The sequence below is a fragment of the Mytilus californianus genome, unplaced genomic scaffold (genome assembly GCF_021869535.1).
Source record: "Mytilus californianus isolate M0D057914Y unplaced genomic scaffold, xbMytCali1.0.p SCAF_6, whole genome shotgun sequence".
Lineage (NCBI taxonomy): Eukaryota > Metazoa > Mollusca > Bivalvia > Mytilida > Mytilidae > Mytilus > Mytilus californianus.
This window is the reverse complement of record NW_026262712.1, coordinates 83,537,128-83,564,915: the sequence shown is the minus strand read 5'-3', so window position 1 is coordinate 83,564,915 and position 27,788 is coordinate 83,537,128. Positions and strand designations below refer to the sequence as shown.

The 27,788-nt window shown below is 34.7% G+C and overlaps 2 protein-coding genes across 56 annotated transcripts in view; one reads left to right on the top strand and one right to left on the bottom strand.

Annotated features, from left to right (window-relative positions):
- LOC127705185 (zinc finger protein 37-like) overlaps positions 1 to 1,706 on the bottom strand; it is a 106,691-nt gene extending 104,985 nt beyond the window's left edge. For all 43 annotated transcript variants that reach the window (XM_052209489.1, XM_052209490.1, XM_052209494.1 and 40 more), the window contains exon 1: positions 1,572 to 1,706. The gene's annotated coding sequence lies outside the window, so the exon portion shown is untranslated. The remainder of the gene's footprint in view (positions 1 to 1,571) is intronic.
- Positions 1,707 to 15,892: 14,186 nt separating this feature from the next.
- LOC127705183 (nucleolar protein dao-5-like) overlaps positions 15,893 to 27,788 on the top strand; it is a 103,066-nt gene continuing 91,170 nt past the window's right edge. For all 13 annotated transcript variants that reach the window (XM_052209447.1, XM_052209446.1, XM_052209444.1 and 10 more), the window contains exons 1-4: positions 15,893 to 16,043; positions 23,341 to 23,481; positions 24,282 to 25,495; positions 25,920 to 26,203. In XM_052209447.1, coding sequence (XP_052065407.1) covers positions 23,353 to 23,481; positions 24,282 to 25,495; positions 25,920 to 26,203 — 1,627 coding nt within the window. In that variant the 5' untranslated portion in view covers positions 15,893 to 16,043; positions 23,341 to 23,352. The remainder of the gene's footprint in view (positions 16,044 to 23,340; positions 23,482 to 24,281; positions 25,496 to 25,919; positions 26,204 to 27,788) is intronic.

Genomic DNA, 27,788 nt, shown 5'->3' with positions numbered 1-27,788 from the left:
AGGTTAGTTCAGGGGTCTTTAAATTCACTACAGGACCTTTAAATTCCTAAAGCAAGTCCAAGAAATATTTATTAACTTTTAACTTTTGATTTTCACTACATACACTTTTTTGGGTTAATCAGGTCTCTATGTTGATTGCTTATGGATTAATAGGTCTATAATATAAAACTTAAATGTGCTTCTGTCTTATACCTGTATAAAATCACCTGTAATTAATAAAAAACTTAAATGTGCTTCTGTCTTATACTTGTATAAAATCACCTGTAATTAATAATTAGGTGACAATTATCTGTTTGTTTCACCACTGAAGACAATTAAAAAAAATGCAGAACTTTTACTTGCTAATTACTACATGTAGTTCTGACATTTCTAAAATGTCATAAAATTAAAATATGTATTTTGATACAGAAAATGCATATTTCTCAATGAAGAATACAAACTCCCATGAATATAAAATAGATAATCATTGTTTTGTGGGAAAGTGCATTTTTAATGCCTATTTCAGGAAGAACATGAATTAGAATATTTAAGGAAAAATACACAATACACAATACCACCCTTTGCAATTTTCTCTATTGGACCAGCAACAAATTTTCCAAAACAAGATAAGAGAAAACAGTGCACCTTCAAACATGAAATAATTAATGAAAAAGTCTTATTCTTTCTACACTGCAATAAAAATTTAATAAAATTAAAGGAAGGAAGACAATCCTATGCCACCCTACAATCATGGCAATCATTCATCTACAATTTTTTAAATTGTATATTAATTTATCAAAACCAATCAACAAATTCAATGAATCCTTATAGAAGTCAGAACAATACGTTTGAAAGCTCCAAATTACAAGCATTTACAGGTTAATTTGTGGAGAAAAAAAAATGGAATAATCTGTGTTTCATGTCCCTTTATCTATTGTGTTGATGTCCTTAAATAAAATTATAATTTGATATTTTTAACAGTAACACAATTACAAGTTGTATGCTTAAGAAGTTTTGTTTTGATGTATTTCTGTATGTTTACAAGAATGTCAATATTATGATTTATAGTTTGTTTTATCATGTGAAAATTATGCAATATTCTCAACAAGGTACTAAAAAAATTATCACACTGTGTAATAACTTAAAAGGGTTAAAAACAAAGCTACTTACCTATTCGTGTAATGCATATATCTTGTCTATTTGTTAATTACTAAATGACATTTACCAACAGATTATACTAATTAAATGTTATCAACAAATACACGTGTTTATTGTACATTTCGGTTATTAGCCAAACCAATGACAGGTGCCCGTTTGGATAATGACAACCAACTGTTCAAAGACTGCGACAAAATAATTCCTAATTCAATGGCATAACTATAGAGAATAAAAATGACAGTCTATAGGTAGTCAACTAATAGAATAATAGGGTAACTGTTACTTTTCTTGAATTTCCGAATTCCAACAATGCGGGTCACGATGCCTCCATCCCCGGCCATGATATCCCCAACCAATTCCGTTCGGAGTAGCAGTGATTTCATAGAGATAGAATGAATAAACAAAATAGTAATTATCTGTAAGAACATACTTACGTTTATAATAATTTTGACTATTTGGAATTTGCTTTTATGACGATCAATCAAGGAAGATATCAGTTTATAACAATGGACCTGCAATCTTCCGCCATTTCTTGTATGTCAATGTCTGATATTTTAAACAATGCGCAGAGCAATTGCGCATGTTAGTTGACTGAGGTATTCAGAAGGATATTTCATATTTCGTATGATATAAATGAATTCCATTAGTAAAATTATCCCATGATAATTAATGGTAAACTACATGTTCAAGATCAAAGATAAAGATATGTATTGTTTCAAATAATTATCAAAGAATCTTCAGAGTTAAATTCAAAATCTTTCAGAATCGGTATTAAAATTTCATATTAATTCAAGCCGCTGAGATCGATGTTCAACTAGCATTTTATATTATATAATAGTCCTAGTTCAAGCTAAGAATACTTTAACACGTGTATAATAGTAGTCTCAGATTCACGGTAGGTAAATGCCGTGACATTCAAACAAATTAAGATATGACTAAGTATGATAAAACTGGGACATAAAATAAGCAATAATGTATACTGAGGGGAAGAGTTTAAAGTTACACTGAATAAAGTAACACTGAAAATAACAAATATTCGGCTTTGAGCGTTCCTAATGAAGGTAAATCCAGAAAAGCGCCTCGGACGCATGAAATTTATAACGAACTATATACAATATTATATTCGGGGGGGGGGGGGGGGGTGAGAGGTTTAGATAGCTATTAAACCAGGTTTTATCCCCGGGCCGTTTTCTACATAAGGAAATGCCTGTACCAAGTAAGGATTATGACTGTTGTTTTTCATTCGTTTGATGTGTTTGAGCTTTTGCCGGATTTTCCCATTTGATTAGGGACTTTCCGTTTTGAATTTTCCTTGGAGTTCGGAATTTTTTTCATATTTTATTTTTTGAATATATATTCAGTTTTATGCAGTTTTATACGGCCATCTTTTAACAAAAATCCTGGATCACTTCTCATAGTCAAAGTAACTTTTCAGACAAAATTGCATTCGTTGTTCCAATCGTCCTCATTTCTAATAACATGAATATTCGTGTGAATATTAGAATTTAGTATTTTTTCTGTATTTACCTTCAGCGGGAATGCTCAAACCCCTAATATACGAAAACCAAGGATGTACTTGAGTAGCTACATGATCAAAAGAAATCAAAAAAGAATAGCCCGACCGTGCGAGGACTTTATAGTCAGTCAAGGTCGTTAAAAACCCCCATCATCATCATCAAGAATAGCCAAATCTACCAATGATCAGTTTAATTATTATGAATAAAAGGAGATTCGGAGTATATAACAATGAGACAGCATCGATCAACGTCAAACAACCAAGAAGACATGCATCTAGAAGGGAGCATGCAGTCTTCGACAAAAGACAGGTGTTTAAATACAATTCAAACCAATCTGTAACCAAGAAGACATGCATCTAGAAGGGAGCATGCAGTCTTCGACAAAAGACAGGTGTTTAAATACAATTCAAACCAATCTGTAACGAGATGCGTAAAAAATAGTATGACGATCAAGATTTTCTATTTGATTTACGAAATATGTTGCTGAAGTAAGGTTTAGATTGCAACGTCCCTACGCCAATATTACAAAGATGATAAATAACTCAATCTTTATCTTTCTAGTACCCTTTTTCGTCTTTTTCATGCATTTAGACCATCAGGTTCTAAAGTATGGAACTGGTGAATCAAAAAGTTTTCTCTTCTCCTTCTCACCGAGGAATCCCACTCAGTGTTCACTTTTATGATCAGAAAAGTGACGTTATCAAAATGATGTTCCTTTGAGCGAATATGTCTGGTGAGGGGCCAGTTTTTGTTAATTTTGCACCATGATCGATCGATGGTTATTTATAGGCGAATGTTGAATTTGTCCATTGTTTCTCCCACGAAAACTGAATCACAGACACTTGTCTCTGAAGAAATTACCTTTATACTTTGATTGAAGTATATAGGTAAATAAAAATTCAGACACAAGTGCATGTGTATACTGAATGCTCCAGGTGTTACATGTTAATACATACAATTTTAGTTCTCCGTTTTACAGTTAGAAATTGCGTATATAGATGGTATAACTTGCGTTGAAAGGAGCTGGTGAAAGAACTGCTATAGTATTGGTAGCTTTACAAAATGAACAATTCATTCTACGACATTGTTTATAGTAACCAGAAGGTGGAGTAGATCGCTTTGTCACTACAGATTTTTATCTGATTTGTCACGGATGTTTATTTGGTCTTAAACCTGACGGCCCATAACTGGTGGTGAGAAAAATGCCTTTTTTTCATATTGAAGTCATTCTCTATAATTTTCCAATGCTTCCGAACAATGGATGACATTTTTGGAATCTTGGATGGTATATGAGTACAAGAGGTCTTCTGTTGCTTGATGATACAATAACAACAGTACAGATACAGCTTTCGAAAAAGCATGCAAGAACTTCTGGAGTATACAAAGATAAGAATCAAGGAGCCATCAGAACACTTCATGTACTTTTGAGATTGAAATAATGATATTAGAATTTATACTGAAAAACACGATCATGCAGTATATATAAAAAAGAAGATGTGGTATGATCGCCAATGAGACAACTCTCCACAAGAGACCACATGACAAATGAACAGCTATAGATCACCGTACGACCTTCAACAATGAACAAAGCCCATACCGCATAGTCAGCTATAAAAGGCCCCAAAATCACAAATGTAAAACAATTCAATTGAGAAAACTAACGGCCTAATTAATGTACAAAAAAGTGAACGAAAAACAAATATGTAACACAGCAACAAACGACAACCACTGAATTACAGGCTCCTGACTTGGGACAGGCACATACATATAGAATGTGGCGGAGTTAAACATTTTAGCGGGATCCCAACCCTCCCCCTAACCTGGGAAGCTTATTTTTATGATTAACATTTTTTTTTAAAACGTATACATGCAATGGTCGAGAAACTTTTCTCAGATTTCTGAAAAATGTTAACCAAAATTTTACTCAATTGTCTTAATCAATTGTGTCGGCTATATACCGAGTACAGTCATATACATGTATATCATCGGTATATCTTTATTTTTCAAGAAGAAAATATACAGTAAATAGGTTTAGAAAAGTACAAAAAAGAAAATATATACAAGAACGATAACAGGTGAATGTCAGCACGGATGATGCAGCCCATTACTCACAAGTTTTATGAATTTGCATTATTTTGAGAGTTTTTTGTTCTAATCATATACATGTCATAATGCTTTGAAATTTCAATACATTTGGTTCATGGGTAAATTTCTTCCATGTATGTCAAGGTTTCTAATTTCATATTTTTTGGCATTTCATAACGTAACAAAATTCATTTTCAGGCTGGTGGCCCGGGCCCCCCTTTAGTGGGAAAAAATTGGTTGATTATATAGGGAATCACTGAAGCATGACTGTAGCGGGCCCCCTCTTATGGCAGTCAGTGCCCCCCTCCCCCCCCCCCCCACCCCCCCCCCCCCCCCGTTAAAAAAAGTTCTGGATCCGCCACTCTTCAGGTTAGATCATTTCGTTGTTTCTACAGCCCTTTATTTCACAACCATGCATATAAGAAACCAGTTTATTATACAAATGCACATGTAATTGATAGATTATGTATTCTTCACAATTTAAGAACCTTGTACATGCATGCTCTTGTACCATTATACTTGCGGTATTAGGCTTAATTTGCTTTTCTGAATTACCCACAAGTGATTTTATTTCTCAATAAATCATTTACAGTAAATAGGTTCAGAGAAATACAAAAAAAAAATATATACTAGTATATACAAGAAACTATGAGAGGTGAATGTCAGCCCGGATAACACAGCCCATTGTTCTCAAGTTTTATGAATTAGCATAATTTTGAGAGATTTGTTCTAATCATGCATGTCATAATGCTTTCAAATTTCCGTATATTTTTGGTTTCTGTGTAAACCACTTTCATGTATGTCAAGGTTTCTAATGTCAGATTTTTTGCATTTCATTAAGTAATGAAATTCATCTTCAACATTTTGTGAAGTGCAGTTGAAAAATATGTGTTTTCTCGAAGAAGTTTTGCCACCTTTCTCTGTGTTCGATGGATAGCCTTTGATTTTGTTTTTTTCTAAATTTACTAAATGAAACCTTTCACGCGGTTTAGAAATTTCTAAATATCTTTCAAGCTCTATATATCGTTTGTATGATTTTTAGCAGAACGACTTTCAAATTGGTGAATTTTCCATATCGCTGTGCCATGCAATGTTGATATTTTTACAGATTTTCCTTGCTAATGTGTTCAATATTCGGCTTTGAGCGTTCCTAATGAAGGTAAATCCAGAAAAGCGCCTCGGACGCATGAAATTTATAACGAACTATATACAATATTATATTCGGGGGGGGGGGGGGGGGGGGGGGTGAGAGGTTTAGATAGCTATTAAACCAGGTTTTATCCCCCGGGCCGTTTTCTACATAAGGAAATGCCTGTACCAAGTAAGGATTATGACTGTTGTTTTTCATTCGTTTGATGTGTTTGAGCTTTTGCCGGATTTTCCCATTTGATTAGGGACTTTCCGTTTTGAATTTTCCTTGGAGTTCGGAATTTTTTTCATATTTTATTTTTTGAATATATATTCAGTTTTATGCAGTTTTATACGGCCATCTTTTAACAAAAATCCTGGATCACTTCTCATAGTCAAAGTAACTTTTCAGACAAAATTGCATTCGTTGTTCCAATCGTCCTCATTTCTAATAACATGAATATTCGTGTGAATATTAGAATTTAGTATTTTTTCTGTATTTACCTTCAGCGGGAATGCTCAAACCCCTAATATACGAAAACCAAGGATGTACTTGAGTAGCTACATGATCAAAAGAAATCAAAAAAGAATAGCCCGACCGTGCGAGGACTTTATAGTCAGTCAAGGTCGTTAAAAACCCCCATCATCATCAAGAATAGCCAAATCTACCAATGATCAGTTTAATTATTATGAATAAAAGGAGATTCGGAGTATATAACAATGAGACAGCATCGATCAACGTCAAACAACCAAGAAGACATGCATCTAGAAGGGAGCATGCAGTCTTCGACAAAAGACAGGTGTTTAAATACAATTCAAACCAATCTGTAACCAAGAAGACATGCATCTAGAAGGGAGCATGCAGTCTTCGACAAAAGACAGGTGTTTAAATACAATTCAAACCAATCTGTAACGAGATGCGTAAAAAATAGTATGACGATCAAGATTTTCTATTTGATTTACGAAATATGTTGCTGAAGTAAGGTTAGATTGCAACGTCCCTACGCCAATATTACAAAGATGATAAATAACTCAATCTTTATCTTTCTAGTACCCTTTTTCGTCTTTTTCATGCATTTAGACCATCAGGTTCTAAAGTATGGAACTGGTGAATCAAAAAGTTTTCTCTTCTCCTTCTCACCGAGGAATCCCACTCAGTGTTCACTTTTATGATCAGAAAAGTGACGTTATCAAAATGATGTTCCTTTGAGCGAATATGTCTGGTGAGGGGGCCAGTTTTTGTTAATTTTGCACCATGATCGATCGATGGTTATTTATAGGCGAATGTTGAATTTGTCCATTGTTTCTCCCACGAAAACTGAATCACAGACACTTGTCTCTGAAGAAATTACCTTTATACTTTGATTGAAGTATATAGGTAAATAAAAATTCAGACACAAGTGCATGTGTATACTGAATGCTCCAGGTGTTACATGTTAATACATACAATTTTAGTTCTCCGTTTTACAGTTAGAAATTGCGTATATAGATGGTATAACTTGCGTTGAAAGGAGCTGGTGAAAGAACTGCTATAGTATTGGTAGCTTTACAAAATGAACAATTCATTCTACGACATTGTTTATAGTAACCAGAAGGTGGAGTAGATCGCTTTGTCACTACAGATTTTTATCTGATTTGTCACGGATGTTTATTTGGTCTTAAACCTGACGGCCCATAACTGGTGGTGAGAAAAATGCCTTTTTTTCATATTGAAGTCATTCTCTATAATTTTCCAATGCTTCCGAACAATGGATGACATTTTGGAATCTTGGATGGTATATGAGTACAAGAGGTCTTCTGTTGCTTGATGATACAATAACAACAGTACAGATACAGCTTTCGAAAAAGCATGCAAGAACTTCTGGAGTATACAAAGATAAGAATCAAGGAGCCATCAGAACACTTCATGTACTTTTGAGATTGAAATAATGATATTAGAATTTATACTGAAAAACACGATCATGCAGTATATATAAAAAAGAAGATGTGGTATGATCGCCAATGAGACAACTCTCCACAAGAGACCACATGACAAATGAACAGCTATAGATCACCGTACGACCTTCAACAATGAACAAAGCCCATACCGCATAGTCAGCTATAAAAGGCCCCAAAATCACAAATGTAAAACAATTCAATTGAGAAAACTAACGGCCTAATTAATGTACAAAAAAGTGAACGAAAAACAAATATGTAACACAGCAACAAACGACAACCACTGAATTACAGGCTCCTGACTTGGGACAGGCACATACATATAGAATGTGGCGGAGTTAAACATTTTAGCGGGATCCCAACCCTCCCCATAACCTGGGAAGCTTATTTTTATGATTAACATTTTTTTTTAAAACGTATACATGCAATGGTCGAGAAACTTTTCTCAGATTTCTGAAAAATGTTAACCAAAATTTTACTCAATTGTCTTAATCAATTGTGTCGGCTATATACCGAGTACAGTCATATACATGTATATCATCGGTATATCTTTATTTTTCAAGAAGAAAATATACAGTAAATAGGTTTAGAAAAGTACAAAAAAGAAAATATATACAAGAACGATAACAGGTGAATGTCAGCACGGATGATGCAGCCCATTACTCACAAGTTTTATGAATTTGCATTATTTTGAGAGTTTTTTGTTCTAATCATATACATGTCATAATGCTTTGAAATTTCAATACATTTGGTTCATGGGTAAATTTCTTCCATGTATGTCAAGGTTTCTAATTTCATATTTTTTGGCATTTCATAACGTAACAAAATTCATTTTCAGGCTGGTGGCCCGGGCCCCCCTTTAGTGGGAAAAAATTGGTTGATTATATAGGGAATCACTGAAGCATGACTGTAGCGGGCCCCCTCTTATGGCAGTCAGTGCCCCCCTCCCCCCCCCCCCCCCCCCCCACCCCCCCCCACCCCCCCCCCCCCACCCCCGTTAAAAAAAAGTTCTGGATCCGCCACTCTTCAGGTTAGATCATTTCGTTGTTTCTACAGCCCTTTATTTCACAACCATGCATATAAGAAACCAGTTTATTATACAAATGCACATGTAATTGATAGATTATGTATTCTTCACAATTTAAGAACCTTGTACATGCATGCTCTTGTACCATTATACTTGCGGTATTAGGCTTAATTTGCTTTTCTGAATTACCCACAAGTGATTTTATTTCTCAATAAATCATTTACAGTAAATAGGTTCAGAGAAATACAAAAAAAAAATATATACTAGTATATACAAGAACTATGAGAGGTGAATGTCAGCCCGGATAACACAGCCCATTGTTCTCAAGTTTTATGAATTAGCATAATTTTGAGAGATTTGTTCTAATCATGCATGTCATAATGCTTTCAAATTTCCGTATATTTTTGGTTTCTGTGTAAACCACTTTCATGTATGTCAAGGTTTCTAATGTCAGATTTTTTGCATTTCATTAAGTAATGAAATTCATCTTCAACATTTTGTGAAGTGCAGTTGAAAAATATGTGTTTTCTCGAAGAAGTTTTGCCACCTTTCTCTGTGTTCGATGGATAGCCTTTGATTTTGTTTTTTTCTAAATTTACTAAATGAAACCTTTCACGCGGTTTAGAAATTTCTAAATATCTTTCAAGCTCTATATATCGTTTGTATGATTTTTAGCAGAACGACTTTCAAATTGGTGAATTTTCCATATCGCTGTGCCATGCAATGTTGATATTTTTACAGATTTTCCTTGCTAATGTGTTCCATACATAAGCTCAACCACAACTGTGCAGAATAACAATGCACGGCATCAAAGGAAAACCTCCATCTGAGGTTGACGATATGATAATAATAAACTAGTTTATATGCAATATTAGACAATTTTGTATTTTTACCTTGAATATATAAGTTTTTTCCACACAGTAAGATACCATGCTTGTTTAAAAACTATTATTAGAGTTCGCCATAAATCATATATAAATGACAAACTTGTTGAGGATTATAGTTGTATAAGTAATTTGCAGAAATTTATATAAAAATCGGCCGATCATTTCGTTGTTTCCCTTGCTTTTATTTCACAACCATATAAGAGAACAATTTCTTAAATAATTGATATATATATAGATTATGTATTCTTCTCAACTTCAGGACCTCTTACATGGCTCTTATACCCATTACTTGCGGTATATATTCTTTTGATTTTCTGAATTACCCACAACTAATACATGAAGACTTTTATCTCTTAATTTCTTGGAATTCTCTCTTTGGAAAAGAATAAATGACTTTAGATTTTTAGTTTCCACGTTTGACAACAACTAGAAAATTTTGTAGATCAGAAGGAGTTTCTGCAGTTAGAACTGTATCAATGTCATAGGCGGATCCGGGTGGAGGGGCGAAGGGCCCGGGCCCCCCTTTTGTGGGAAAAATTTGGTTGATTATATAGGGAATCACTGAAGCATTACTGGAGGGGGCCCCTCTTAGGGCAGTCAGTGCCCCCCCCCCCCCCCCCTTTATGAAAATTTCTGGATCCGCCACTGATCATCCGCGTACAGGATAACGAATAATTTGATATTGATCTCTTTCTTGTCTTCTTTGTCCTAACAAACGGATTTTAGACCATCTATATTATTCAGAAACAGTTCTAAATCCTTTTATGCGTAAATTGAATAGAGGAAAGGGGATAAATGTTTTCCTTGTAGAACTCCATTACGGCACGGGAAATAATTTGTGACATTTGTTTATAACAATACGTGATTTTGTATCTTTATATTTACATTATGCATATTTCTATTCATATTAATTATCAGCATGAAGTTTATATCAGAGCCAATCTCGTCTATAATATAGTGTCGAACACCTTCTCAAAGTCTACATCTACATCTTTTTCCTTTACAATTTATGGATTCAAAAAAGGCTTGAAGAGAACTTGACAAACATATTATAATCTATTGTTTGAATAATCTTTTCTAAACCAACAATGGCTTTCACATAATATAGAGAAATCGTCACAGAAATTTGTAAGTCTCTCCGAAATGTGTAAGTCTCTCCGTAATTTGTAAGTCTCTCCGTAAGGACAGCAGTAACTTGACAATTTCCCTAAACAACTACCGTAATTATATATATTTATTGTTATGAAACAGACTTTCCGTCTTATTTTCCAAACCAAAGCGGTACGTATATATACATAAATATAGTGACTCTTTGGCGGCCTCTACAACATTTTTGACCCAATTCTTCAAAAAAATGCTTCATTTTGGGCTTATCAAGTTGAAGATCTGAAATTGGGACCAGATCCGTAAAAATAATATAAACTTTGTCTATATAAATATTAATACCAAAAAAAAATGGGACTTTTCTCTATCCATCCTTTTAATTAAAGGTTAGTTATTCTAATAACTATTTTTATGCAGACGAAGGAAAACATTAACTTGTTTGGAAATTTACATTTTCCTAACCCCTTTGGAGAATCCCCTGCATTACGATCTTTTGGCTGGATGACCATTGGTCAGTTTCTACACAATGTATCTTATTACACATTCTTGCTGATCTACAGATCGATATTTTGTAAACAAGATTTCTATTTGGGATTTTATGAATTGTTCCCTCTCGCCGGCTCCATTCCCTTTCACCACCTTAAGCTTTTTTTTTTCTTTTCTTTTTTATTTTGATGTTAGTGAGATGTTTAGTTATATTTGTGGTCCATTACTAATGTATTTTTGTAGATATACCAATTTTAGGTTGTGAGCATCTTCATTTCTGAATGCTTATGTTGCAGGTGTTACACTTAGCATTTCAATATTTCTATATGGCCAAGTTGACCCCTTCCTAGTCCAAGCTATTGTTTCTGCATTACTGTATTATCGTTTCATGTTTTTCATTCATTATCATCTTGTTGTACAAATGTACATGTACAATGCATATATGATATGATGACGTTACATCTGTTTAACGTTAATCTGACTAAAATTCAGATCTATATCGGAACTCGCTTACTCGCCATGATCAAAACAAAATCAGCTAGATATCTATATTTTGATTGTTTGACATTGAAAATGCAGTAAAAATTACGAAAATGGGTCAAGCCCTAAGCGACTGCTGTTATGAGGGGCGCTTAAATACTCCGTTTATATCCGCCTGCCTTTATGTCTGTTTCTGATATAGTTACGCATGAATAACATTTTTCGCTTTCCTACCGAAGGTCGATGGTTCCCTCCGGCCACTCCGGCTTCCTTCGCCAATAAAGCTGACCGCCACGTAATAGCACAATAGTAATGAAAGTGGCATTAAACACCAATCAATCAATCACCTTTCGTGTTAAGGTATAGTTATGTATGTCTGCAAATTAGAGGACACAGTCTGCATACATTTAGTACCTTTGTCGATGAACGAAGATCCTTTATCCGATGCATTGAATATATATATATATATATATATATATATATAAAAGTCTAAATTGAAAACAACGTTCAAACCTATGATTGCGTTGGATAAAAACCGCAATTTTTATACGTGTGCATGTAAAACAAATTTCTTGGTAGAGGGGTCTAAATACAGCACAAACAACAATTTCCAAAAGACCAAAAAAAGTGAAAAAGTCTATTTTAACAAAACGCATTTGACTAACAGGTCGAACAACTGATGTTCTTAAACCCTGCTGACTGCCATTGGCGATTGCCAAATAAATTGATCACCAGATCTAACAAAATGGATCTTAATATTAATTTAATACCAAACAGAAAACAATAAACTTGTGGAAAAGATGGTATACCACAAACATGAGGTGCAAAAATTTGTACACCATATCCGGATTTCGACAATTAATGTCTCTTCAGTGATGTTAGGGATCGAAACGGTATTTGGAAGGCCATATAATTTACCTCAATTTAGGAAAGACTCTTGAATTTTAAAGAGTCGAAATAGGATGAACGGATCATATAAACCCGAAGGAAAATATAATACAAGCCCAAACGAAAAAATATATATAAAAGTCTAAATTGAAAACAACGTTCAAACCTATGATTGCGTTGGATAAAAACCGCAATTTTTATACGTGTGCATGTAAAACAAATTTCTTGGTAGAGGGGTCTAAATACAGCACAAACAACAATTTCCAAAAGACCAAAAAAAGTGAAAAAGTCTATTTTAACAAAACGCATTTGACTAACAGGTCGAACAACTGATGTTCTTAAACCCTGCTGACTGCCATTGGCGATTGCCAAATAAATTGATCACCAGGCTGTGCAAAAGACTGACCGGATCATACAAAAGCCAAATCTATCGATCAATACGTTTAATTATTTCTAAACGGAAATTTTGACGAAATCACGGTGCATGCATGTGTAAATAGCGTTGGTGGGTTTTACTTTTTTCGTTCCGTCGCCTTTAAAAAAATCAAAATGTCAGGATAAAAATAGGGATTACTGGACAAAAAGAAAATGAGGAATCAAGTCATGTATATTATAGGACTTATTGTTATAATGAAAACAAACATATTTTTATGCAATTTGGTGGCTGTCTCATTAACGAACAATTAATACTCAGCTTCCCTTTTTAAGATATAAAATTATATGTTTCTGCTAAGCGTATTAACTCTTAGATTCTTCAAACAATTTCACCTATGGAATGTAACATTGTATAATGATACTTGTATCTAGATAAAATAGACGCATGTACAGTACTCTTGAAAACTGTTCTCACATCATTTGAATAATGTAATATGTATATATATATCCTTTCTTTCCCTCAAATCGGTCATTATACCCAAAGTCGGTCACCCTTTAGAATCACGCTTTGTTGTCGATGAAGTAATTCCTTCTTATTTCTGAGTACAAAAATAGAAAGACTATCATGCAATTTGCTTGGTGATATCTATAAATGAGATGCAGCAGACAAGTATAAATACTTCATTGTGGAAATTTTCGTTGAAATTGACTTTGTGTTATAACCTTTTTATCTAACTTTTGACCAAGGGGATGCTACGCTTTTGGGATGTGGGATATAGGGGGTATATAAGTTGGGAAGTAGAATATAGGAGGTAAAAGTGAGATCTAGAGAAAAAAAAACAAAAAAGCGGAATTTGCGAAATGAAAACCCCGTGTCACCCCATTCTTTGACACGCAATTAATTCACGATCAAAACACTGCAAATAGTATAGCTTTTTCTAGTACGTTTGTCTTCACTTCTTAGCACGTTATCATGGAGTCTGGGTAATAAAGTAGTCAAGGAAAAATATAATTTACTTTTTGAAAATGCTATAATTACCTTCAGTTACATTTTTTTTTTCATTTTTGACGAGAAATTGTGATGTACGAATCTTTTTAACTATATATTACAACATTCATGTAAATTATTGCGATGAGAGTAAATATCAGTTTCTCTCGAGATATTATATATATCTAATATCAGTTCTGTCAATATTGAATTAAAAATTAGTATTCTGTTCTTAAGAAATTGACTCGATCAGCACTCTCCCCATTATAATATCAAATGGTGTTACCTAAATCATTTAGGTTCATATTCAGAATGGACACTTGGAGGAAAATAGTGACCATAGATTTTATCTATCTTTTCTGTTTTCCTCTATTCTCTTTTTTAGGTTTTTTTTTTTTTGGGGGGGGGGGGGGGGGGGTGGTTATACGTACATTTTTTCCATCATAATATTTTCTCTAAAAGTCGAGGAGCTTTCGCACTCAGCTTAAAATAACCTATTCCAACTAGGAACCACCACACACATACATTTACATACACACCTTTAAGTCGTTGACCCATACAGAGCTCTTCTCGGATCCGGACTCACCGGGCTTTTAGAATGAGTGTTGGGTGTATATTGGCAAATATTCAATCGAGACGAGAACAAATGAATGATAAGATAAGAAAACTTTATTTTGATTCGGCATAAGTTAAAAGACACAACACAAGCTCTAAGGAGCTTTTGACCGAAAATAAATATAAGGCACCTTCAGAAAAGGGGGGGGGGGGGGGTCGATAGGTAAAAAATTTAGACAGCCACGAATAAAATGTGTTTGATAAGGACAGAAATTTAGCCTTGCATTAGGCCGTTGGTTTACTTTTGAGCTGTTTCGTGTTTTGGCAATCCCGGGCCCTTTTGTAATACATGTACTATAAAAGATATATCATTCAGGTTGAAGACCACAATGACTTGTAATTGTTGTTCACATGATCGTTGTCCTTCGGTCTTCATGGATAGTTGTATCATTATCAATCATACCACCTTGATGATCTCCTTATTTCTATATTTAACTTGTAAATTATTATATCTTCTTTTTTTTTGGAGCTTAACTGCATAAACTTTACTATTTTGACATTTTTACCTATTATGTCTGTTTGTTTTATTCATGCATCGTTGTCAATATAATGGAATTTGATGCGACTGTCATACAAGTGAGACTGAGGTATAGCGCTATAAAACCAGGTTCAATCCACCATTTTCTACATAATAAAATGCCTGTACCAAGACAGGAATATGACAGTTGTTGTCCATTCGTTTGATGTGTTTGTGCTTTTGATTTTGCCATTTGATTAGGGACTTTCCGTTTTGAATTTTCCTCGGAGTTCAGTATTTTTGTGATTTAAGTTTCTATTAAGACCAATATATTTTATTTGTCTGTTTAATTCATATTTGGTGTAATTATTCTTTATATTCGTTTTTCTTAGAAGTCGTCTTGAGCAATAATTTTCTAGACAAAATAACTTTTCGAGATTAAGTCATTTTCATTTTAATTAAGAAATACCCTTTGGATACCTCACTCGTCTGGACCAAGTGGATATCCAGATACCACGTGGTAGACTGAACCCCAAACATGGACATTAATGACATCAGTGTCCAATGTCGGGGTTCGTGAGAAATCGATCGGAAATGTAATGTAAATATTTGCTTTTGATTGAAGGGTCTGCGTTCCATCTAATGAATGGGCGATGAAAATTAATAGACTGAATTTGTATATTTTGTTAATAAGTAGTTATTTTGATGAATTATAATCATCTTCCCCCAAACGAAGCCCAAAATTAACATAATCCACCGATGCGCATGAGCTCTGCGCAGGTGCCCGCCGACAAAGAAGACCCTGGACCAATCGATATCGAGTCAGAACATAAGCGAGAAGAGAAAATGGCCACAACTCATTGAACCCGCTGTAGCAAATTACACTCAAAATATCTTACTTGAACAAAATTGCACTTCTTAAAGCACAAATCTTGTAAGTATTCACACATATTTCTGTCGACTGATGTTGTAAATGCATGCAAACGGCTGGTCCTTAAACCTGTGTTTAAATTAGCAAAAATGCTTTGTGTTTATCCGCCATATTTCCGGAGAAAATGTGGCGAAGAAATTATGTGAAAATTAAATTTTTTGTCCATATTATTTAGATGAAAATAAAGAGTATGAAAATGTTTGCTATCCGAAAAACCTATTTTGTTATTTCATTGTTTGATCTTGTTTAGCAAGTAGGTGGACCAAAAGCTCGAAAAAAGGGGGAGCAAAAAACTTCATTCATTTGATGTGCCTATATAGAACTGGAATTTGTCTGTTTGCTTAGAACTCGATCCCATTTTGACGATGTTTGTTGTATGCAGTGACCATTTTTCATAAATGTCAACTTTCAAGTTAGTGTTGTAGCTACTCGGTTATCTCCAGATTCCACCACAGTGGAGTCCGGTATTAAATTCACTCGCTAAAAACCTCCTCTTCACATGTAGCCTTTTAAGCAGTCATAAATCAAATCTAAAACCTGTATTTTTGTTACAGTTTTCACTTTTAACATCAAACACTACAGCTGAAGTGCTCTGTTCACAAAATATCTCACAGCCAAAATTGATCATCATAAGTTTTTCTGAAATGTTCATTACTTCATACTTACAATAGACCATTTTCGAGTTATGTCCTCTCCCAGAAAAGTTCATCAATTTTGCCAGGCTTTATGATGTCATTTACCAGATAGTGGGGATCGCCTGTATCCCTGCACTATTAAAGTTCAAGAGTCTTCGTGATCGTCATTATGCAGGATAAACTAGAAATAATGTTTGTTGCGTAGGTACTCAATCACATTCCCTAATGCAGTGCTGATTTTCAATTCGAAGAATTTAATTTGCCGAAAAATTCATGCAATACAGCATTATATTTTTTCAACCACTTGCACAACATTGGAAAGAAGTGATAATGCCCCTGAACGCACGAATGATGTTCACTAAAACCAAAGTTTTTGACGGAAATGCAACGAACTCGAATGATGTCTATTGTTTCTACACTTATCCTCATATCATGGGTTTTCGTGCTGTTAAGAATGCATTGTGACATCACAATTTCCAGTTAAGAAGCACTCATAGTACGAATTTAAATGAGTACGAAAACATGATTTGACCTTAAGATTTTTTGTGAAATTTACTGAGAAGGGGCCTGACAAACAAATTACCATTCCAAAATTAAATCCATTTCAATACCAGTTTTAGTATTTTTCTTCATATCATTAAAATTCCATTATGTTTTTATACGACGAAAAGGTTATTTCTCTGAGGGTTGTGCCCTCAGTGAAATAATTTTTTAGGGTTGACAATTTTGGATATTCATCGCTTATAAATAAAATATTGTTTGTTTCCCCTCCCATGACCAACCCGAAAATTTTTATTGGACGTTCATGTCCAATATTTATTTTTTTTTTTTTCCTATTTTTGTTTTTGGTGATACCTTTCCAATGCTGTAGTCCACGTGCGTTTTAATTAAAGGCATTTTTGCATTGAAGCGTCTAAATGATTCTGAATCGAGAAAAACAAACAAAAAATGGCCAGTCACACGATTTGTGAGTGTGCAAGGGTGATTAATGACCATAATTTCGTAAGAAAATTTTGAAGATAAGCCCCAAATTAACGATCAGTGAAATCATGGACAAAGCAATCAAAGATGCTGAGGTTGATGGTCCTATTGATTATGCCCTAATGAATGGCAACTTTTCGGCAAAGCTGTCAACATTGGAGAATAGCACCGAACCATTCTCAATTGAAAACAATGAGCCAAGGAATAAGATATAAAAAATTTGCCTACCTAACTACATTTTGTACCTACCCATACCCTGAAAACCTCAGTCGGGAAGGGGAAACAAAGATATTTTTAATGTTGGCTAAGGTTATTCACTGGTGAATAATAGGGTTATTCACTACTGGTGTAAATTTTTAGGATTAATCCTCCTTCCTTGCAATTAAATGAAAATTAACTGAATTATTCCATGCCCCGTGATAACGTGTTACCTAATAGAATTGTTTATAATATATATAAGGTATAATAACTTGAGTTAACCAATCTTTTCCTTGTCTCAACCCTCACTGAGCCAAGGTTAAACTCAAACAACCCTTCAATGACTTCAAACCAATCAGATTTCTTCCTTTATTATACAGAGTTCACGAAAATGGTCGGTCCTGTCGGTCAAAATGAGGCTCGGACCAGTATTTTGAAGGCTAGTGTCGGTCCTAATGACCGATGTAAAAACGGCCGTTGTAGTGCATATTTCGGCACTTTTTATACGACCGCAAAAAAATTTTTGTGGTCGTATATTGGTATGACGTTGGCGTCGTCGTCGTCCGAAGACACATAATTTTTCGCACTCTAACTTTAGTTTAAGTGAATGGATCTCTATGAAATTTTACCACAAGGTTCAATACCACAAAAGGAAGGTGGGGATTGATTATGGGGGTTATGGTACCAACAGTTAAGGAAAAAAGGGCCAAAAATAAGAATTTTTGTAACTTCCTGACATAACTTGTTTGTTAGTGTGTGGATCTCTCTGACATTGTACCACAAGGTTCCATATCACAAAAGGAATGCTGAGATTGATTTTTGGGGGTAATTGCCTCCAAATTTTAGGAATTAGGGGCCAAAAAGGGGAAAAAAAACAAGCATTTTTCTAGTTTCATTACAATAACTTGTTTGTTAGTGTATGGATCTCTCTGACATTGTACCACAAGGTTCCATATCACAAAAGGAATGCTGAGATTGATTTTTGGGGGTAATTGCCTCCAAATTTTAGGAATTAGGGGCCAAAAAGGGGAAAAAAACAAGCATTTTTCTAGTTTCATTACAATAACTTGTGTGTAAGTGTATGGATCTCTCTGACATTTTACCACAAGGTTCCATATCACAAAGGGAATGCTGTGATTGATTTTGGGGGTTATTGCCTCCAAATTTTAGGAATTAGGGGCCATAAAGGGGCAAAAAAACAAGCATTTTTCTAGTTTCAGGACAATAACTTGTGTGTAAGTGTATGGATCTTTATGAAATTGTATTGCAAGGTTCCATATCACAAAGGTAAAGCTGGGTTTGAGTTTGGGGGTAATTGCCCTAAACGTTTAGGAATTTGGGGCCAAAAAACAAGCATTTTTCTAGTTTCCAGACAATAACTTGTGTTCAAGTTTATGGATCTCTCTGAAATTGTACTGCAAGGTACCATACCACAAAGGGAAAGCTGGGATTGAGTTTGGGGGTGATGAATCATAAGGGGGTTCAAAAAATTTGGGGGGGATTTTTTTTTTCCTTTTTTTTCTTAGGCCTAAAAAAAATTATCCCCGGCTTAGTATATTTCTAGGATTTTGATTGGTTAACGCACGTCGTTACAAAACCCGTAGCCCCTGGGTGTTGCTAACCCATATACCCGGACGTTGCTACCCATTACAACGGGGAACATCACGCGCGTTTTCCTTAGTTCAATGGTTGTTCCTTGTGAAATATTGAGTTCTGTAGATTATCCATGATGTCTGTAATTAAATATTTAATCAATTAACGATTTTAACTTCTAATGTCGATCATTTGCACTCATTTTAGTAAATGCATCACTTGGCTGCCACATTGTCATTGAATGGGACTACTGACCTAGCTATGCAAATGATCCACGTTGACGTCACACCGTCTATGATGTAACTCTCACATCATTGAGCGCCAAATTCGACCCATTCCCGTTTCTCTGTCTCTGGATTAAAAACGTCTTATATTTGACTACCTGTAGGGTACTACCAAAGGTAGTACCCTTCATCCTGTTAAAAATATGTCAAATTCCCAAATTTCAATAAAAGATTTTTAAAAAATGAAAAAAACGTTGCTTTCACGTTACATTTTGTGGCTGAATTTCTCTAAAAATCGCAAGATTTGGACTAAGACCGGGGATAAATTCGTTATCTACGTTCATATCCGTAGATATGGATATTTTAACACCCTTCAGTACCCTGTACACCTTTCGGCTTCGCCTCAGGGTGTACTTGGATACTTCAGGGTGTTAAAATATCCATATCTACGGATATGAACGTAGATAACTTATAATATCTGGGTTTCCGGTAACATCATTTTGAAAAATGGTAGGTCGGATTTTTTTTTTTTTTTTTTTTTTTTTTTTTTTTTTTTGACATTTTAAACGAAATCCTGAAAATTATCATGGTTTTTCCAAGTCTGGGTCCGTAATTAAGTTTCTAATACCGGAACTGCAGCCATTTGCAATGTTTTTGAAGCACCTGCTTTGCAAATTTCTTGGTTTTTAACCTATTTGGAATACCTTTTGACATAAATAAAATGTTTTACTGGCTTTCTGTGCCAGTAAAAGGAAGTTAGATAAATAATTATGTCGATTAATAGAAGCCTGTGTCAAAAACAGGGTCGATTGATACCATTTTTTTTGAAGATCCAATAAAAAAATTAGGGTCAGGCAGAGTTCGCGAAAACTTATTTTGACCCGTTGGTCATGGGACCGACAAAGCATGATTATTTGTCAGTCCTACAAAATTTTAGCCAGTCCTAAAAAATCTGTCAATTTGATCCTGAAATAAAATTAATAACATATTTTATCGAAAAATAACTTTATTAATATTAGTTTTATTCTTCGCACCCACAGGCAAATTAACAATGAAGGACCAGTTCAGGTCTTCTGATTGTTCTTATTTAAAGTCATCTTCACTATCCATTTCATCATCTGAATCACTTTCTCGGCTGTTACAATATTTGTTTGCTCCATTTGGGGTTCAATAGCTGATTGTTTGCCAGGGATGGCTCTATGAACAAATTTAGTATGCCACGTGTAGATCCCCACTTTGGTTAGTTTATAATAAATCCGTAAACCAGTACCGGAAATTGGCAGCGGGTACATCTGATAACCAATGTAAACACTTATTGGAAACAGCTGCGGTACATCTTATAACCGATGTAAAAAAGTGCCGAAATATGCACTACAACAGCCGTTTTTACATCGGTCATTAGGACCGACACTAGCCTTCAAAATACTGGTCCGAGCCTCATTTTGACCGACAGGACCGACCATTTTCGTGAACTCTGGTCAGGGCTAAAAAAAACAGGGTCGGTCGGGTTACCGGAAACACAGATTTTTTTTTAAATTGGTTATTTCTGATTTATATATAAAAGCAAATAATAATTATATGGTTTGAATTGGTAAATTAAAACATTTTAAGTTCACTAGACCACATTTCAGGGCTCACACTACTTCAGAATCATAGGGAGAAGTGACTTCTCTTTTTGAAACTGATAGGGAGAAGTGGTGAGATTTGAAAGAGAAGTGCTCCTTCGCGTGCTGCGCTACTATGTTTTGATTTTACTATAGTATAAAGGGTCATATGTAAATAATGTTCTTTTTATATTGTTCAATTCATGTCTGAGTATACAATTAAATTAACAGTTCAAATTCAAAGTTGTTTAAGTTTAGGTTCTTGTGAGAAACTACCAACTAAATATCTAGCACTAAAAAGAATTTTTTTTATGTCAAAAAGGAAAAGAAATTATAATATATGAATTACAATTCAATTAAAAACTATCTTGTTTATCATGTTTATGAAATTCAGTGTTTCTCATCAAAAGATATACAAAGTTAAGCTGGGCCATAATATATTGATATTAGTAGTTAAGCAACTTTAATCAATATTTTGAAACAATCCATATAAATTATATGGAATTATATACATTAATCAATTAGATCTAACCAAAAGTCTGTTAATGCGTGTGGAATGGGTAATTTTTCCTTTTGGGATCAATATTCTTCTGTCAGCTGTTCCATTCATGCGTCTGTAGTTATTATTGTAAAAATACGGATTTCGGTCATAGCTGGTCCGGTTCCGATCCATAGTTAGTAAACGGTTAATGGCGGACGAAGAAAATTTAAAAAAATAAACGATGTTTGACAAGCTATTTGGAAAGGAATATGACGTTTTTAATGCAATAAATGGATTAAACATTTACTGGAGGCAACTTTTATCACTTTCAAATGAAGTAACAAACTTATTTTGCCGCCGAAAGTTAGATTGATGTACGCTCTCTGAGTAACAAGTACCGGAAGTGCATGCAGTGATAAAAAGTTGTCTTTTTATTAAATAACCTGCTACACACTGTAAAGTCAATGCTTAAAACTCTTTTCTTAAGAAAATGAATCGTTTATGTCTAAATTTCTTTAATAATCAATAAAAAATTGATGTTTTATCAACTTGGTAAAAATTGAAAATGTCCGATGACGAAAGCGACTGAAAGCGAGTATCGTAAACAACAGGGCGACTTGTTTTCGCTTTTGAGGGTCGGGCAAAGCGAAGTGTCAGATGGGAAAGCGACTTCTTCGCCCTAGTCGCCTGGTAGCGTGAGCCCTGCATTCATTCTGTGTCAGAAACCTATGCTGTGTCAAATATTTAATTACAATCCAAATTTAGTGCTGTATCAAGCTTGAATGTTGTGTCCATACTTGCCCCAACTGTTCAGGGTTCGACCTCTGCGGTCGTATCAAGCTGCGCCCCAGGGGAGCATTTTATTTAAAGATTAAATTGGTAAAATACTGTTTGAAGTTGTATATATAGTTCATATTGCAGTTACTGATATTCGGAATATTCCCTAGATTATATGCCCATCTTTCAATGTCTTGGTTTTGACAACAGTTGTTATATTTCATAGGACACTTAAATTTGTGGATAAAGCCATCCAGGAAAACCAGGGAAAGTGATACCCCACGAATTGCATTGCAGAGTTATGGAACTTTATTTGATGAAAAAGCGACAGGCGTATCATCTGTTCATGGCACAGCTCTTTATTATTTTTTGTTCGGAAGTTGGGGGAAATTAGGACACCGTACATAGAACTTAGAAATTCTCTCGTCCTTTATTTTTCTTCTTTTATTTTTGATAACATTACTATATATTTTTAGTGAACACTTCCAAGTAACAATATTTATGTCCATGGGCAACCAAGACAAAAAAATGTACTTGTAGTTGTTTGTTCGGTCGGATATACAAGGCAGCCATAGCATTTCCACACCCTTGCAACAGGTCCACTTTATTTGGCGATTGTCCGGTGAACATACCCATCTGGCAGGGTTCACATGTATTCATGGTTCATTTGTGAACAATGTTAATTAGTTCAATGAATTTCAAATCGTTCTTGATTTTGAGAATTTTCAGGTATGAAGACAGTAATTCCAGAGTTGTTGGACTTTAATGGTCAAATATGACTTCATATTTTTCTACATTTATTTTTAGAAAGCATCAAAGATGAATCAGTACCAGAAGGTTTATATGAACCAGATACATTCCAGTTCTTTACTGGGACAGTTAGCACAGATGTGGAAAAGCCAGATGTTATGCGATGCACTGATTAGGACAGGAAATGTCACCACAAAGGTAGGCTAGTAGTTAACATATTGTTCACCAACTAATTTTCATGACTTTTGCAAGTAGAAAAATACTGTTAAAATAAATCGTTGCAAGTGTATAAAATTTGGGCTTACCCTTATAGAATTGCATTGTAGAAATAGAAAATCATGAAAACAAATCACTGTGAACTCATTTATAAAGGGCAAAATGCGAAATAAAGTATCCATGAAAATGTTGGTTTACAGAAAATATATACAAAACAAATGTACGTCTATTTAACTCAGAAATACATAATGAAATACAAGGGAAATGGCTTATAAATTCGACACAAAATCTCTTAAGACAAGAATCCACTTTAAAGAGTGATTCCACATCTGAAAGTGAAAATGTGGCCTAAAACAACAAACATTTGAACACTACTACAAGTTCAAAACGGCCCAGACACTGGTTTATGCAGAATTCTTTATGAGATGTCATTAATAAAATCTAAAATGATGACTATACCAGGCAAAGAAATCTAGTAAATACTATCATCAGTGGCCATACCCAGCGTCACGATTTAAATTTTGCAGTCACAGGCTTGTATTTATTCTGTTGGCCTGAAGTCGAAATTCTTGTGGGCCCGATAGTTAGTTTGGCCAAGCCTGAAAACTCTACAATCTTGTTTTTTTTGTCATTTTCTGTAACTTTGTATATGAATACAAGGAGATAAGTGGTAACGATACAAAAAAAACCCAGAAATCTAGATAAACATATATGGTCTTTTATAGCAGATAATCATAAGTGTAATGTATAGACTGCAATCACATTAATTTCCTTTTTTTCAGGCACACAGAGTTGTTTTGGTAGCTGCTTGTCCTATGTTGCAGTCCATGGACAATGCCTCAGTTGGTTCACATCTAGAAGTACGCCTGGCAGCAGATATTAAACAAGAGGCTGTCAATTCATTCTTACAGTACTTATATGAAGGATTTATGATGTTAAGTGAAGAAAATTGTAAAGATGTTGAAAAAGTAGCTAGACTTTTACAAGTAGATAGTGTAACAAAGTGCTGCATAGACTTCTATAATTGTCTTCAAAAGAAAACAGGTGTGCCTGTATATTCCAACACACAATATAAATACTCATCTGCTGATCTCTTAGAATTCCGTCATGTTAGAACAACAGACCTTCAGAAGACTCTCCATGAAAGAATGATGAAACGAGCAGCTGCTGATTCAGTGAGACCTACAAGTCCAAGTGGCAAACGTCAAAGAATGCAACAACAGAGACCACCAAGTCCCAACATTGATCTTGCCATGTTTGGTCAGAAAGCTGATGATACTCTCAGCATGGCTCATAGCTACATGGGCAATATTGGCAATCAAGCAGCAGCTGAACCATGGGAAAGGGTGCCTAGAATTGGTGCAATCCATAGTCAGCGCCAATCTCACCCAAAGCCAGGTGTAATTGAAATTGTGGAAGATAGTCTGGAAATCCTACAAACTCAGCCTCCAGACAAGGATGGCAATAAGTCGGCTCCTCCAATTATACAGAAGAGCCTAGCTATTTCAGTATCTAGTCAAGTCAATTCATCAACAGATGTTCATGTTGTAAATGTGAACGACTCATCATCTCATCCCACCGCTGCCGGTGACGGCCCCATTATGAGTACGGGTAGAGACTCGATAACTGTCAGTCCATTAACAGTTATGCCAGGAACATCATCATTATCGTCTTCATCTACATCATCACCATTAACCAAAGATCCACACAAATCTGCTATGGATAAAGATATGTCAGACAAACAACCATATGCCAAAAAATTGCAGTCATCATTAGACCATCAATCCAGCACCCCTCAGAGAGGTCTGTTCCCTGTGTCGATTTCACCAGCTAATATGTCCCCTATTAATCAAGTAAAGAAATCATTTGCCGCAGGAAGTGCTTCCCAAGCTGCCTCTATGTCACAATCACATGATTCACCTGCCAAACGAACACCAACCTCAGCAGTAAATGAAATGGAGAGGCCACCATCTTCAGATTCAGGCAAAGATTTGGGGTTTGTACATTACATATGTGATATTTCTACCATCTAAATGTCAACTAAAACCAGAAAGAAATGTTTTGGATTATTATTGAAATGGGGGTATTCTCTCAACTGGTCTGTTTCTTAAATACAACCCCCATTAAAAAATAAAACCCAAGCAATTGCAACAACACACATGATTTAATATAGGTCAAATATAATTAAATCTTTGGTCATTTCAATTTGTAATTGTTTCTGTTTCTTCAAAATATGTACATGATACATTTTCATTCAGACAATGTATCCTTAAAGTAAGTCTTCAGCATTCCTCAAACTGGACAATTACAGTGACCCATTGCAACCAAGACACGTGCAACTGTATTTCAAATATATGGTTTATAATATGTTTTTAAGTATTTTTGATTTTTAACAGAAATGATGTTTATTCTTTTTATAGGACAAAAAGTAAGGTGGATGATAGGTCTGCATTAAACAGTACAGATATGGCACCTGATTTAAGTATTGTTAAAGTTGAACCTACAGGTGAGGCTGGATTAGACATGTATGTTGATGTACCAGAAGAAAGTATGATTCAGGCACAACAAAGAGAACAAAGGGAACATGATGATGAAAGTGATCTGGAATTGGAAGAAGCCTCAGGAGATTGGTCAAGGGATGAAATGTCAAACGAAGCAGCTGGTGGGGACCAGAATAACTCCTGGTATATAGGACAGTTCAAAGGTAGGTCTTCTTTAATTTTGTCCTGATTATAACCCAACATTGTTGAGATAAATATACTGTAGAAAAAAAACTCACTTCTATATGATTTAGAAATGAGACATAGTTTTAGGGTATTTTTGAGTTGACATTGTTGGGTTACTGTGTGGATCACTCAAGATGGCATAATGAAGTCATTTTTACCGCAGGCACAATGCAAATTACTGATATTCATGAGGTTCGGCATCTAAACATCATTTATGTTAAGTTCATTCTTTTTCAAATGTAAAATTCTTAAATTTAGAGTACATTTTCATATTGCCTTTTTGTTGAACAAAGGAGAAAATTACAATTTGCATACAAATAATGCTGTCAAAATTGAAAATGAAAGTTTTATTTTGGTGACATCTCTCCCGCTAAATAATAAAAATGGAAAAATTATTGAATTTACAATATCCCCCTTTTTACTAGACCAAGCCAGATTTTAAATTTGCTAGTTCTTCTGGTAACAGTCTACAAAAACTCCTAGGCTACCCTTTTTAAGGTTCCCTGGTTATCAATTTTATTTTAACCTAGCACATTTTTTACTCTGTGAATGAACAATCAATACCAAAATTATGAAAAAGTGTGAAACAGCGATCTCCATGTTTTCCCCTTATTCAATTAATAGTTATTAGCTCCACAATCTTATAATTTATTCCAAATAAGATAAGGTTGCATAACAAAGGATTTCCTCAGTAAATGAAGAGTTACTGTTGTATTGATTGTGTTTAGACAAAATTCAGTATTAAATTCAAACTTGTATATCTTTATGGTCATATTTTTAAATTTTTTAATCGTCTTTAACGATCTCTTATTATACCCCACGCAACGGGTTGCGAAGGGTATAATGTTTTTGACCCGTCAGTCCTGTTTCTTGTCATCGCAACTCCTCTCAAACCACCCAACAGAATTTCACGAAACCTTTTGAGATAATAAGGACATACTATGTAGTTGTGCATAGCGACTGGAAATTGCGATTCAATTTTTTTTCTAGGAGTTACGCCCCTTTGAACTTATTTACTTTAATGTACTACTGCAACAGTTTGTCATCGCAACTCCTCTCAAACCACACAACAGAATTTCATGAAACCTTTTCAGATAATAAGGACATACTACGTAGATGTGCATATTGACAGGAAATTACGATTCGATTTTTTTTCCAGGAGTAACGCCCCTTTGAACTTATTTGCCCAATATACTACTGCAACCTTTTGTCATTGCAACTCCTCTCAAACCACACAACAGAATTTCATGAAACCTTTTCAGATAATAAGGACATACTACGTAGTTGTGCATATCGACAGGAAATTACGATTCAATTTTTTTTCCAGGAGTTACGCCCCTTTGAACTTATTTGCCCAATATACTACTGCAACAGTTTGTCATCGCAACTCCTCTCAAACCACACAACAGAATTTCATGAAACCTTTTCAGATAATAAGGACATACTACGTAGATGTGCATATCGACAGGAAATTACGATTCAATTTTTTTCCAGGAGTTGCGCCCCTTTGAACTTATTTGCCCAATATACTACTGCAACCTTTTGTCATCGCAACTCCTCTCA